The sequence below is a fragment of the Mustelus asterias genome, chromosome 9 (genome assembly GCF_964213995.1).
Source record: "Mustelus asterias chromosome 9, sMusAst1.hap1.1, whole genome shotgun sequence".
NCBI classification, from domain to species: domain Eukaryota; kingdom Metazoa; phylum Chordata; class Chondrichthyes; order Carcharhiniformes; family Triakidae; genus Mustelus; species Mustelus asterias.
Genome location: NC_135809.1, coordinates 13,615,339 through 13,630,722, shown reverse-complemented (window position 1 = coordinate 13,630,722; position 15,384 = coordinate 13,615,339). Strand labels below are relative to the sequence as shown.

General features: G+C 41.3%; 1 protein-coding gene across 1 annotated transcript in view; it reads right to left on the bottom strand.

Annotated features, from left to right (window-relative positions):
- Nucleotides 1-12,056, bottom strand: part of lrig3 (leucine-rich repeats and immunoglobulin-like domains 3) — a 56,911-nt gene extending 44,855 nt beyond the window's left edge. Inside the window, exon 1 of the mRNA XM_078219696.1 lies at nucleotides 11,575-12,056. Coding sequence (XP_078075822.1) covers nucleotides 11,575-11,768 — 194 coding nt within the window. The 5' untranslated portion in view covers nucleotides 11,769-12,056. The remainder of the gene's footprint in view (nucleotides 1-11,574) is intronic.
- Nucleotides 12,057-15,384: the final 3,328 nt, after the last annotated feature.

The window sequence follows — 15,384 nt, the reverse complement described above, 5'->3', positions numbered from 1 at the left end:
TCAGGCAATTCGCACGTGTGATTAAAACTCATTAGTCCTGTCCATGTGGCTCACTTGGCAATTTTATTATGGAAAGTGGAACTGAACCAAAATGATGCGAGGTTTAATGGCAGGTCTAGGTTTGGTTAACTGCCTCCACTGTACCTGTTGTGAGATCAAAGTGATAACTCTGTCAATAGCTAAGCAACAAGAGAAATAAACAGTCAGTGTTCTTGTCTTTTCCCGCTGAACCTTGCCGTGAAATACGCATATGGACACTGGATGAAGGCAGCCTTTGGCTCCTTGACAATGCCCCTCTCTTTCCCATTCCCACCAGAAAAATATAAAACTTGACTACCAGAATTTTGCAGAAGTTGCAATCAAACAATCACCACTACCCAGCACAATACTAATCTGTACAGATCCGATGGCAATGTTGGTCTTCAGCTTTTGCTGGGTTAGTTGCTTTCAGTTACGGAGAGGTTGTATTCGATTGTTCTGTTCAGGTTTAAGATTTTTGAAAAAAAAACCAGCTGCAATTTTCACTCCCAATTCAGTATCCCACAGTTGAAAAATGAGTATGTGAACTCAAGTGGGCACAGGATCAAGAAGTCCAAAAACTTGCTATTTGGTCAGAGATGCCTGGCTGAGAAACAACAAAATATAACAGGGATTTCCTGCCATTTGTTTCATCATACTAAAAGTTGGAATTAATGGTAGATTTTAGATACATCATTGTCTTCCTTTCTCTTCTGAAGGTGCGCACTTGTTACTGAGGTACTCTTCCACAGGCAGGAGACTTCTAATGTCTCATCCATGTGGACAATCATTATGCGCAAATACCAGCTTTCGGTTGAAGCGATCCAAAAACTAAGGCCTGAATTCTCCGGCTATTCACGCTGGTCCCTCATCCCTGCCGCGAGTTTCCTGGCAGGTTGAGATGGCTTAAATAGAGTTGATGTGGATAGAGTTAAATAGAGTTCCCATTGACAGCGACAGGACTAGGGAATCCTCCCCTAAACCTCACTATAATGTTCTCTCGTTCCATAACTATGTACCATCAAAACATTTATCTATTCTGCAAAAGGAATTGCAATGGTCTCTGCCTCAACTAACCCCTAGAACAAAAGTTAGTCTTAGAGCATTCTGCATAAAGAAAATGACCCTAGACTTTCTCCACCTCCATTTACTGACTATTTTAAACTGATAACCCCTTTTCACTACTATGCAATCCTAGTGGCTAGAAAAATATTTATCATTAACTCTCTTCACAATTTCAAAGACTGCATTTAAAATCTTTTTCAGCTGTTTCTGTTCCAGGAGAAAATTGTCCCAGCATCTCAACTTTCTCCTCATGACTCAGTTTCCCATTCCTGGTATTGTCCTGATCTATAATGGGGTTTTGAAATTTACTAAACACTAGTGATCCTATTGTTTTGTTCAAATTCATCACAACTTCTACTCTTTCCCCTGTTTATGAAATCCAAATATAAACGATTTAATAGAAATACAGATTCCAACTATATACATTATGCACCTACATGGTCCATAAAGTTTGGACATCCCTGGAACAAACCTCACAAAGAATAACCATTTGGATGTGCTTTCAAGGGTGGGCTGCTAAGCATGGGTCATTCCTTTCAGAAGTACATGCAACATTTGGGCTTTTTCTTAAAAACACCATCCGTGAGGCAGTTAACAAATACTGTGGTACCTCATCATCTCTCATACCTTCACAAACTACATCATACAATGAATTACTTGTTAGCATGTGCTGTTCATTTATTTTACAAGTAGATTCTTGCTCATACCATACAGCTCCTAAATTAATCATAATCCAAAACCAAATGTGAAAAGTGCTGTTAAAAAAAGACACCAAAATGACAGAATATTAGAGAAAAATTGATTTGACTCCAAAGGCACCTCTGTGATATTGTCTGGTGAACGCTACATAGAAGATTAATAACCCACATTTAATCCCTGCTCTGCAAACTGTTTGGGTCAGATTTTTGTGGAGTCAAGAAGACCTATAGAAGCAGTAGGCCTATAGAGTGGTGGGTGAGGTCTGGATGAGACGGAAGATGGGGCATGATTCATACTGGAGGGAAACCTAAAAAGGAGAGAGAGAATGAGTGAGAGTGAGCATGGGTTGGTGGGGGGAGGGCACGACTGAGGGCCTAAAATCTCATAAATGGGACCCCAGAAAACGAAGGCAGGTCTTCTAACCTGGGGACTTGCCTTTCCTTGCGACCTCTTGGTATCTGCCTCTGTGGTCAAAGGGTCAGGCTTAATTCCACAACCTCCTTTCCCGAAAGCTAAATTCCTGCGATTTGGGGCACTTGTCACTGAGGCAAGTCCAATGAGGGAGTCGGGACATTTCCTGACTCAAGCTATCTGCCTTGGAAGCCAAAACCCATCTTTAATCTCACTGAGTGGGTTTGATCAGGGTTCCTATGACTGATGACAATCCAGTTGCATCTGCTACATGTCTAAATATGTGGCTTAACCATCTACCAAGTTACTGTCAGCACTTACTTGTGAATATGATTAAAATACTAGAGTCACCCTTCTTGTGGAAATATATGAAAAGAAGGGGGACAGAAAAGGAGAAAAATTGAGAGAAAATATAAAAGCACGGGGTATTTTTTTAACTGAGGTAGGAAATAGTCACAGGATGTGGACGTAGATTAGTGGTTTTATCAGTAATATGTATTTAACCCAAACAATATATTTGGAAATAATTGTCTATTAATTACAAAATAATCAAACAGCAACCAGGTATTCTTAAATGTTACTATAAATTGGTAAATAATCTGCATTAAAATAATTATGTTTGGGAGGCATAGATATTTGTACAAAATGCAAAAACAGCAGACAAGATGATCTCCACTGTGTACATTACAGTGTGCAACTAAGCCTTTGGTTCAAGGCTAGCTCTTGCAATAAATGAGGAGGGCCAAACCTGTGTATACATTTGCTGTGTTTCACATTGACAACAGAACCCAGGATGGCATATAAATTCCCTCCTAACCTAGAATGAAACAGTGAGGGGCAGTGCACCAAACTCAATTCTCCAAGTAGTAAGTTCCTGGATCCTGCTCCACCAAAAAAAGTACTTTGATATATGTGTGATTGATGAATAAAGGGGAGTTGGGTGCATTTAAGAACAATGAATAGTTGAGCCAAGAGCTCACAGTTACCCACCTCAATTAGCCAAGCTCGTGCTCCCCCTTTTCAAAAAAAGCTATTGCTCATGCTTGTTTCAAAGGTGTTAAGAAAGAAAGCAAGCATGAAAATAGCCCCAAACCATGCAGAACAAAACAGCCGTCACTTGGAAGAAATTAATACTTTCATATAGTCTTCCTGCAGGGAACTAAGGCCACATCGTGACCCAGTAAACAGTCTGCACCTGGGGTAAGTACCGGAGGCCAAAAAAACTGTAAGGGGCTATTTTCATAAACTCAAGAGAATCGCAGACTACATGTGTGTTACAGGATAGCATATATTTAGTCTTAGGTATCGAAAGCCATGCCTGTGAAAAATGTTTAATCCCATAGTTAAAACATCTGCAAAAGCAAAGTTAAATAGATTTTAATCAATACCATAGTGTGGGTAGATCTGCAAATTCAGCAAAAAAAATGCTGGGAAGGGAGAGCAAAGCTTTAACTACTTTAAGACACCAATACTGAGTGAGTCACAAATCAATCTGGTATGTTAAAAGTTTTTGGTCTGGATTGTAGAGAAAAGCAGCTGTGGAGAACATGTGTTTTCCTGGCTGCCATGACAATAAAATCAAGTTTTTTTTTACTGGAGCTCAACAGTTATTGTGCTAATTTCAGGAAAAGGATGACTGTTTGTACCAAACTTTTTCCCTCTACAAGCTATACTTATTTTATTTGTTGCACCAGAAAACAAATTGGCATTCCAAGTAGAATTTAGCCTGTTTAGACAGAATTTTGCTGAACGAAATAGTGGGCACTGGGTTTATTTGACCATCAGTGGAAACATACAAAGTAAATTAATACTAATTGTAAATGAAAGTCAAACAACTGGTGGAATATTTCCTGTCAGTTGCTCTGTATGTTGGCAAACATGCATTGGAGAAATTCCACACAGAACAAATTACAAATATTATTGCAGTACTGATCTCAATCACAAGTCTTATTGCATCCTTGCTGTGTTGAGTAGCCACAGCATAATGAGTGCAAGTAAAAAGCCAGACACCACAAACCTGATTTTCTTTGAAGGCGAAATATTCTCTCTCCCTTCTCAACTTCCAAAACAATCGCACATAAATTACAAAGAATTACCAATTCAGACTGATTTCAAAGCTATGACCTAATCTTAGAGATTTATCAACAGTTTGAGCTTTGCCCTCACATTTGCAATCCCCAAACAGATTATTGCTCTAGTCAGTCCCAGATAACCATTAGTTCTCTTTATAACCATGTGTGGTCTCAGAAGCGATTTATTTCTGCTACAATTAATTATTTTGTCCTGGTGCTTGTACACACTTCTATCAATTGTTCCTTCAACCTTTCCTTCATTATCTAGTGTGAAGCTGCTTTTATGCTGGGCTATGTGCCCTGCACATTGTGACTCTTGACATGGGTCTGCCACAACCCACTGGCAATCCCACAGTAAACTTACCAGAGACACGCTAGGAAGGCCCTTATTTTAAAACTCCAAGCAAGACATGCCTGATGTGGCATACTGTGCTGCATGGTTTCACTTTATTGCCAAACAGGGCCATTTAAAAACATTTTTATGGAATGTGGATTGAGCATAAATAAACTATAGAAAATAAATGGCATGAAGCACTACTACTTCATTGTCTCGCGTTTCACTACTTATGTATCCACTGGGTTTTAATAAACTTGCACAGTACAGGCCCTTATACATGATAGCCAAGAATTTATAATAGACAACAGTCCCAAGAACTGCTTTGCTGCCACCCCTACAACCATTTATGTCTTTAAGCCTAAACAAATATCAGCTAACACTTTGTGCTAATTTACAAATAAAGCCAACATTAAAAATAACCAATTAACCCTTTGTTTGGTTAGTTAGGTTTTAATTATGCTCTTCATTTGGAAGTACTTGTCCAAGCACAAGTTAATTTTCTCCACATTTTTATTTACACTGCAATTGACAGGTGCTGAAGTATTTAAAGCAATTATGACTGTGACCACAGCTTCAAAGAACAAATAAACCAGTCAAACAGCAATCCACTGACGACAAAGAGCTAATTCAATTCACTGAAAGTTACTCAAATGCCAACACAAGTTGAACAGCTCAGCCTTAGTGTGCTCTGAAAAAAAATCTAATTATGAGTGTGCATATTTTGGCACCCAAATTTAATTTCTCTCTACTTTCCCAACAGTTTCTTCCTTTACCCCTCCTCCCTGAAGGCAGCATTCACGTTGAAGTATTTCTTTGGCTGGCACCAGCTGTCTGATACCAATACACAGACTAGCTAATATGCTTCTGAGCTGTTTAACAAAAGGGATCATCACAGAAAACCAGGGACAAAAACAGAAACTGCTGAAAAGCTCAACAGATCTGGCAGCGTCTGTGGCAAAATGGAGTTAACGTTTCAGGTCCGTACAACTCGTCTTCAGAAGACGAGTCATATGGACCTGAAATGTTAACTATTTCTCCTTCCAGGTACACTATGCCAACAGCAGATCATCAGCTAAAATCATACAACTCATCAGGTCACGGCTTTTGCAATGTGATGCCCACCTCTAGACAAGAGTGTTGACTCCACTTCCCTCAGAAATCCAGAATGGTGCAACTCTAGGGAATTACATTATAACCACACAGTACTCGTGTAAATCACAAGTTGTAGTGTATTAAGTAGAGACTTAGACAGAACTGAAGAGGCTGACATGAAACTGTGTATTTGAACTGTGTATTCACACACAAAGCATCCATGAGATTCAAAAAATGATTTCCAATTGAAGGAGCTTTTATTTTTAAATTCTCACATGTCGGAGTTCATTAATTAAATGTTACTTTCTTCTCCCACATTCACCGTAGCAAGTAATCTGTTCCCAGGATGACTTTTTGTTAGAAGTTGCAATTGGCTTCTTTCACTATGGGGTAACTATTTGCTCAGTGCCTCATGCTGTGGGTCTGAAATAGGCTGAGAACCTCAACAAATCAGGACCCTATTGGCACAAATTCGCATTCTACTAAATTGCATTTATGTTGCAAGTTTGATAGCTGCCCAACTCACTTGCATGTATAAAATTATACAGCCCAACTTTCTTCATTCTAATTGCCCCTGCTGCTTGTCGGCTATAGAACGGTCAGGAGAATTGAAGAATACCTTTTTCATTGCCTAAAAAGAGATGAGTAATGGTAGCAGTCTCTGTAACACAGTCTAACCACCACCATTTCCCACCCCACCCATTTGTGCTTCTTTCCTCTGTCTTAATCTCTCCATAACTTGAGATCATTCTTATGCCATCTGTTCTACTTCTACCTTTGCAGTCTGCAACTCCTCAATGAAATACCTTGAGTACTTCATAGAAAGAGCAAGAGGAATGCAAATTGATGTTGAAACAAACAAATAACTGTGCTATCATTATAGAGATTGTATCAAGCAATCTTGGGAAAAAGATAGATCAAAATATGATTTTATTTGTACTATACATTGAAAACATCGTGGCTAATCGCATGTTGGCGCCAAAAACCTTTTTTAGCAACTCAATTTTTACTTTTTAAATTGCATTTTTTTTAAAATAGAAATATTACTTGGTTCTCATTGAGATCTTAAACTGAAATTCCAATGCCACAAGATCCAAAGAGTGAATGGGGGAATCCTGGAAATTGTGAACTATATATTTCCCCAACTACAAGACATGTAGCAAAATATAGGGTTGGATTTATGCAGGTTGAATGGGAGGTAGTCAAGGACAGTGGTACATGGAGAGTTGTCAAAAGTAAAACTGGTTGCCAATGTCTACAGATAACACCAAATTGGGCACTGTGCCAGTAATGCTAACCCAATGGGTATTCGTGCAAAGGGTAGTGGATAGGCCAAGTGACAAATTTCAGCAAGTGTAAAATGAAATTAAAAAATGGTGGATTGGCTGAAGTGTTGGAGGCTTTGGTGAATAGATTGAAACTGCTGGTAAACAAATACATGTTGAGATATGTTGTTACAAATGAGTTGCTAAAGATTGGGGAGATAATGGTGAAGTCTTTTATGGTCACAGTAGGGGCCAGTTTTACTGCCAAGGTTTAGTTTCAGTATTCACAATAAAGGCAGAAGAGTGTCCAAAATGAGAATCCCAGGGCAGGTTTTAAGATTGGATTAAGATAGTCTGCTCTGGGACCTCACCCTTTGGAAATAAAGAGATGGCAAGGGAAAAGCTTGAAAGAGGTCCATTTAAATCTGGTCACATGATTGAAGGGTGAGAGGACAAAAAATAAAGTAACGGTTATCAAGAAGGAAAACGTTTAGGTAACTTGCTTGGTTTTAGTAAAAGGAGTGATAATGTTGGGTAACAGATTACAATCTTGGATGACTGAACTAAAAAAAACATACACAGTTCTTTAAAACCTGCTATGGGGTAAGTATTTGGTCTGTTTGATCAGCTGAACATAAGAGCCAATACTGTAGTTAAGAAAGCACACCAACGCCTCTACTTTCTCAGAAGACTAAGGAAGTTTGGCATGTCCCCTGCAACTTTCACAGATGCACCATAGAAAGCATTCTTTCTGGTTGTATCACAGCTTAGTATGGCTCCTGCTCTGTCCAAGACTGCAAGAAACTACAAAGGGTCATGAATGAAGCCCACTCCATCATGCAAACCAGCCTCCCACCCATTGACTCTGTCTACACTTCCCGCTGCCTCAGAAAAGCAGCCAGCATAATAAGGACCCCACACATTCTTTCTTCCATCTTCTTTCGCCAGGAAAAAGATACAAAAGTCCGAGGTCACGTACCAACCAACTCAAGAACAGCTTCTTCCCTGCTGCCATCAGACTGTTGAATGGACCTACCTCGCAATAAGTTGGTCTTTCTCTATACATGTGGAGATGGCAGCGTTGGACTGGGGTAAACACACGTGGCTTTTGCTACCAAATAAACCTGTTGGACTTTAACCTGGTGTTGTTAAACTTCTTACTTTCTCTATACCCCAGCTATGACTGTAACACTACATTCTGCACTCTCTCCTTTCCTCCTCTGCGAACAGTATGCCTTGTCTGCATAGCATGCAAGAAACTGTGTACTAATACACATGACAATAATAAAAATCAAATCAATAGCATTATCCAAAGGAGAGCAGGGGAGTCCTTCAGGGTCTAGACAATACTTACTTCATTTGAACTTTAAAGGGTGTACAAACTGGCTGTGTTTGTCTATTGTATTTCAAAAGTAATTAATTGGCTGTGAAGTGCTTTGGGATATCCTGAAGACATGAAAAGCACTGTCTAAATTCAAGTACTTTATCTGTTGTTAATAGGAAAGAAATGCCAAACTTCCAAAAACAATTCCAGAATCATAGCAAGGACACTAAAGGAAGATTTAGAACTGTTGTCTCGATCGGCCAACAATATTTTGTCTAAAGAATTGCTATATTACTCCATGTGCACTGTGGTTAACTGCAGGAGTAAGTTGTTGTTAAACTTCTTACTGTGTTTACCCCAGTCCAACACCAGCATCTCCACATCATAACTGCAGGAGGACAGTGAATTATATGAAAAGCTTCCTGAACTCCACCCCAATGCAACTCATTGTTTTCTTCAGGAAGCATTTGATTGATAGTGAATACGCTTAATAAGTATTTACACTCTGATAACATTAACACATGGTTTGGTGTAAACAGAGGAGATGCTCACTGATATTTGAACAACTGGCAGAATTCTCCAAAGGGTGATCACAGCATGTGCACCAACAGCACTGCTAGTTCTTGTTTACACAACTGGAAACTATTCGCAGCTGCTCTTCTCATTAACACTTCTCTACTAACCAAGAGGAACTTATGGGTACAATTCACATCCCTGAAGTGATTGAAATAATGGAATAATTCAGACATGACTATCCAGCTGCTGCATTAGCTTCATCATTAGCTCATACTTAACACAGAAGTCCGCTTATTATCTTTCAGAAAACATTATTGTGAAGCAGTTTCAAACTCCTACATATTCTGTGAACACATTTAACTGCTGACCTAGTATCAAAATGAAACGCTAACCACATATAAATTAGAATTCGAGCCGCTTTATCAAATTTAACAAAATTTGGAAACATTAATTTCATGTTTGGAAGGAGCTGGTATTTTTCAGCAACTAAAATGCGAGGCACAATAAAATGCCTTGTTCAATAATAATGATGCCTTGTTCCTTAAAGAGGAAACTTGCCTGGTTATAACTCAAGTTGATACAACTAAACTCCAAACTTTGGCTCGCAACAAAAAAAAACACATCACTACGAGGTGAAAAAAGTATTTTTACCCACAAGAAATTTGTTCACTTTCAATCTGTTGGATCAAATATATTATTTAATACGCATCTTGCAGAAATCTTAGGCATTTCAATTTGACAAAAGGGCACATTTTCTACAAATCAAGTCACTTATTTTGGAAATCCATTGCATTTATTAAAATTCAATCCTTGGAAGTCGTTCACTCCAAAGGCACTCAGATGTTTGAAAAGTCTGTTGAAAGAGCTATTCAAGTAGAGAGAGTAAGGCAGCGTGACCTCCAGATGAGCTAATTTGAAGGGAATTAGCCACAACTAATTGCAAGTCTTCCTGCTTTGTTCAACACTCAGACCCTTCTCGGCACATGTTCAAATATGGTTGAAGAGTAGCAAAAAGTTGAGTGTCTCTCTAGTTCCTTAATAGCTTTATGGACAATATTACTCCAGCTACCACATATGTGATCCTTCAAATGAATTTTTCCCTTTTTTCCCATCGATTTCTCTGTTCTATACTTCTTCCTTCTGAAGACCGTTGTTCCATGCAGACACAGTTAGGGCATATTTGTCATCCACACTCTGGTACTTCACCCAAGGGGTCCCCATTCGTATTTAAGACTACATAGAACTATTCCACTGCAGAAAGCATCACAGACCAAATCCAATTGTGTCCTCACCCAATATTTCATCACATACACATTCAGCAAAGGTCAGTGATCAGAAACACGAACCTCAGCAGACTTCCTTTCCTCCACCAAACCTGGGGCACAAAATAACTTATGCTTCCCCTGCCTGAGATCAGACGCAGGGTTAAAATGGGCATCATCTCAGTCTACCTAGCTCAGATGTAAAACTTAGCCAACCGTGCAACTGAGGAAACCATCTTGAAGAAAATTACCACAAATAAACTTGGAGCAAAAAAAGTCACAAGTTTTACAGCAGAATTTAACTGGGGAACTGTTTAATTGATTGCAACTGACACACGTAATGATGTATTTACATTCGGAGTGCAAACAGCAACAACTGCAGAGACCAATACTATAGAGCCTTTTTTCAGATTGTAAGCAAGTTGCAGCCTCCACATTGCCTGCAGAATATAAACACCAACGGTAAAATGTATTTAATGTTAACTGGTATGGTGGACGCTAGTACCAACTATCTTAACTGGGTGGGAAGCAGAAGATTGCAGTTCTACATCCCAGACACAGCAAGACTTCTTCTGGGCACCCACGACACAGAGTTTAAGTTTCCCCACAGCTTTTAGCACCCCCATTCCAAATGTAACACTATATTCTGCACCCTCTCCTTTCCTTCTCCCTTATGTACTCTATGAACAGTATGTTTTTTAAATTTGATTTATTGTCACATGTATTGGGATACAGTGAAAAGTATTGTTTCTTGCACACTATGCAGACAAAACAAAATTCATAGAGTACATGGGGAAGGAGGGAAGGAGAGGGTGCAGAATATAGTGTTACAGTCATAGCTAAGGTGTAGAAAAAGATCAACTTAATATAAGATAGGTCCATTGTCTGTATGGCACACAAGAAACAATACTTTTCACTGTCTCTCAATACATGTAACTAAACATGGGGACCTTTTCTTGCGGGGCAAACACAGATCTTGATGGCACATGAAACCCATTTAGCAGAGTGGTTAGCACTGCTGCCTCACAGCGCCAGGGACCCAGGTTCAATTCCCAGCTTGGGTCACTATCTGCGAGGAGTCTGCACAACCTCCCCGTGTTTGCGTGGGTTTCCTCCCACAGTCCAAAAGACATGATGGTTAGGTACATTTGTCATGCTAAATTCACCCTCCGTGTATCCGAGCAGGCGCTGGAATGCAGCGACTAGGGGAGATTTTCACAGTAGCTTACCATAGAATCCCTACAGTGCAGATAGAGGCCATTCAGCCCATCAAGCCTGCACCAATAACAATCCCACCCAGCCCCTATCCACTCTGCTAATCCCCCCGACACTAATTTACCATGGCCAATCAACCTAACTTAACTTCATTGCAGCGCTTACTTGTGACACAAGTGAATAAACTTGAAACTTTAAGGACCCGAAGTTCGGCTGGAACTTTTGGAGCGCAGACCAAAGGGAAAAAAAACAACAAAAAAAGTTGCGCGAGAGCGATCGGAAGGTTAGGAGTACTCACAGGCGCACGATCCGGCGGGGCAGCGGGGCGGGCGCCCGGCGCAGCCTGCGGCGGCTGCAGTCCAGCAGCGGCTGCTGAGCGGGGCACGAGCAGCGGGCCGGGCAGGCGCGAGGCGGCAGCTCCAGGGCGACGGCGCCCAGCAGCGCGAGCGCTCCGCTCAACAGCAGCAGCAGCTGCCCAACCGTCCGAGACATCTTTATCTCCCTCCCTTCTTCAAAGTTTTCCTCTCTCCCGGATCCAATAGGTGAAGGAGAAAATGGAGGAGGAGGAGGCGATGTTTTCGTTCAAACTCCTCTTTCTTTTTGGTCACCAAAACAACCCGAAGCTGAGGTTAAAAAACGACGGCGGGCAGGAGAAAAGTTAGTCCGACTTTTTTTTAAATCCTTTCAACTTTATCGATTAATCCCACTCTTTCTTATTCCGTTCCGCGGCGCCTCCAAAGCGGCCACCCATCGGTTGCCGTCTCCAGCACTTGTGGAGAAGGGGGGAAAGTCTCCCGCTCGGCCCCTCCCCCTCCTCCTTGCCCACACCCACCACACCCCACGTGATCAAAACAAGGCCAAGCACCCTCCTTCACCCCCCCCCCCCCCCCCCGGATTCGCGCGCTGCCTTTTGGTCTTTAGAGTTTTCCCTCTGCGCCGTCGCTGTTGTCAGCGCGCTGGGCTCCGGCGCGGGGAGGGACTACAACTCCCAGGCAGCCCTGCGCGGGTCGGCTTGCTCCTTCCCCCTCGCCCCGCCCCACCCCCATGCGTGAGGCACGTGTTGGAGCTGCAAAGCAGGGCTGGTGCCCATCTGATACACTGCCCCAATGCTATCTGATGCTGCACACTGATTAGAAAGATGCAGGGCATATAAACAAAGCTCCCTCACAGTGGTGAATTGATTTGATTTGATTTATTATTGTCACTTAGAAACTCGAAGCAGGAGTAGGCCATTCCGCCCTTCGAGCCTGCTGCACCATTCATTTTGATCCTGGCTGATCATGGAATTCAATATTCTGATCCGCCCCCTATCCTTTGATCCCTTTAGCCCCAAGAGCTGTATCTAATTTCTTCTTGAAATCAGACAATGCTTTGACCTCAACTACTTTCGAAAACTAGAGGGCATAGGTTTAAGGTGAGAGGGGAGAGATACAAAAGTGTCCAGAGGGGCAGTTTTTTCACAGAGAGGGTGGTGAGTGTCTGGAACAACCTGCCAGAGGTAGTAGTAGAGGCGGGTACAATTTTATCTTTTAAAAAGCATTTAGATAGTTACATGGGTACGATGGGTATAGAGGGATATGGGTCAAATGCGGGCAATTGGGATTAGCTTAGGGTTTTAAAAAAAAGGGTGGCACGGACAAGTTGGGCCGAAGGGCCTGTTTCCATGCTGTAAACCTCTATGACTCTATGACTTTCTGTGGTCGTGAGTTCCACACATTCACCACCCTGTGGGTGAAGAAATTTCTCCTCACCTCAGTTCTAAAAGGTTTACCCATAATCCTCAAACTATGACCCCTAGTTCTGGACTCCCCCACCATTGGGAACATTCTTTCTAGCCCTGTTGGAATTTTATACGTTTCTATCAGATCCCCTCTCACTCTTCTAAACTCCACTGAATATAATCGTATAATAATCACATCTACCAGTATAGAGTGAAAATTATTGTTTCTTGTGCGCTATACAGACAAAGCATACTGTTCATAGAGAAGGAAAGGAGAGGGTGCAGAATGTAGTGTTGCAGTCATAGCTAAGGTGTAGAGAAAGATCAACTTAATACGAAGTAGGTCCATTCAAAAGTCTGATGGCAGCAGGGAAGAAGCTGTTCTTGAGTTGGTTGGTACGTAACCTCAGACTTTCGTATCTTTTTCCTGATGGAAGAAGGTAGAAGAGAGTATGTCTGGGGTGCGTAGGGTCCTTGATTATGCTGGCTGCTTTTCCGAGGCAGTGGGAAGTGTAGACAGAGTCAATGGACTGGGCATCATTCACAACCGTTTGTAGTTTCTTGTGGTCTTGGTCAAGCAGGAGCTATATCAAGCTGTGATACAACTAGAAAGAATGCTTTCTATGGTGAATCTGCAAACGTTGGTGAAAGTCATAGCGAACATGCCAAATTTCCTTACCCTCCTGAGAAAGTAGAGGTGTTCCTGGGGTTCCTTAACTATTGCATCGATGTGGAGGGACCAGGACAGGTTGTTGATGATCTGGACATCTAGAAACTTGAAGCTCTCAACCATTTCCGCTTCATCCCCGTTGATGTCGACAGGGGCATGTCCTCCACTACACTTCCTGAAGTCGATAACTATCTCCTTCGTTTCACTAACATTGAGGGAGAGATCATTGTCTTGCACCAGTCCACCAGATTCTGTATCTCTTTCCCGTACTCTCTCATCATTGTTTGTGATCCGACCACTACAGTGGTGTCATCAGCCAACTTGAAAATCAAGTTGGAGGGGAATTTGGCCACACATCCATTTGCGACATCCATTAAATAAGGATGCTGTTTGTGTGGAAAGCGTGTTTGGTTTTTTGCTAAATTGGTGGTTTGGCCTCTTTGTGCATTCATAGTTGCCCTACTTTCTATTGTGGTGACTAGTTGATTTTCACAGTAACGTCATTGCAGTGTTAATGTAAGCCTACTTATGACACTAATAAATAAACTTCAAACTTTACTCTTACAAAAGCAAAATACTGAAGATGCTGAAATTTTTAAGAAAGGGGAAAATGCTGGAAATACTCAGCAGAGTATGCGCAGTTGAGTATGTCTAACATTTTCTGTTTTTAAGACATAATAGATATAGGAGCAGAATTAGGCCATTCGGCCCATCAAGTCCGCTTCACCATTCAATCATGGCTGATAGGTTCCTCAACCCCATTCTCCTGTCTTTTCCCCATAACCTTTGAGCCCCTTACTAGCCAATAATTTCTCCATCTCTGTCTTAAATACACTCAATGACCTGGTCTCCAAGCCTTCTGTGGCAATGAATTCCATAGATTCACCACCCTCTGGCTGAAGAAATTCCTCTTCATCTCAGTTACAAAGGATCAGCCTTTTACTCTGAAGCTGTGCCCTTGGAACCTAGTCTCTCCTACTAATGGAAACATCTTCCCCACGTCCACTCTATGCAGGCCTTTCAGTATTTTGTAAATTTCAGTGAAATTCTTTGTAATTTTAATCCCTCCTAATTTTGTCTTAAATTAACTCCAACCTTAAAGTTACAAAGTCCGTGCTCAGAATGGACTGGGCAAACCCAAACCCATTCCTTGTTTGCTCCAAAAAACAAATTCAAATTCCAATTGAATCCAATTCAAGGTCCCCTCGAGAGAGACAAACAAGATCCAAGCTGACAAGATGAGGCATTGCCCCCCATCTTGGGCTTGATCTGACGCTTGGTCTTAATTGCTTGGTGTTGTAAGGCAACAGGGGCTTCTGGAACTGTTACCAGCAAGAGTTAACACCTTCAAGAGAAGAGCAGAAGAAATGGGAAATTAAAAGCCAATTAACACAAATGAATCATCATTTGGTGAGTAGGAAACAGTTTGCACCTATTTGCTAAAGGTTGCAGATATCAGAAATTAAGCAAACACTAGAATACATATCATCGCTTTTACAAATTGACTAACACAGCTTTCATAGGGAAACATGAATGGGGCAGTTTTAACCTTAATTGACTGCTGGGAAACCCATAAGGTCAGGGGGAATATTGATTTTACACCACTCCCAGTATTACTTGTTGACCACAATAGAGAGTACAATTGAATGAGGTGTAGAAACAAAGCACATTTTAGTTAGTTCCCTGACGGGTAGGATAGGATAAAATTGCATCCATTG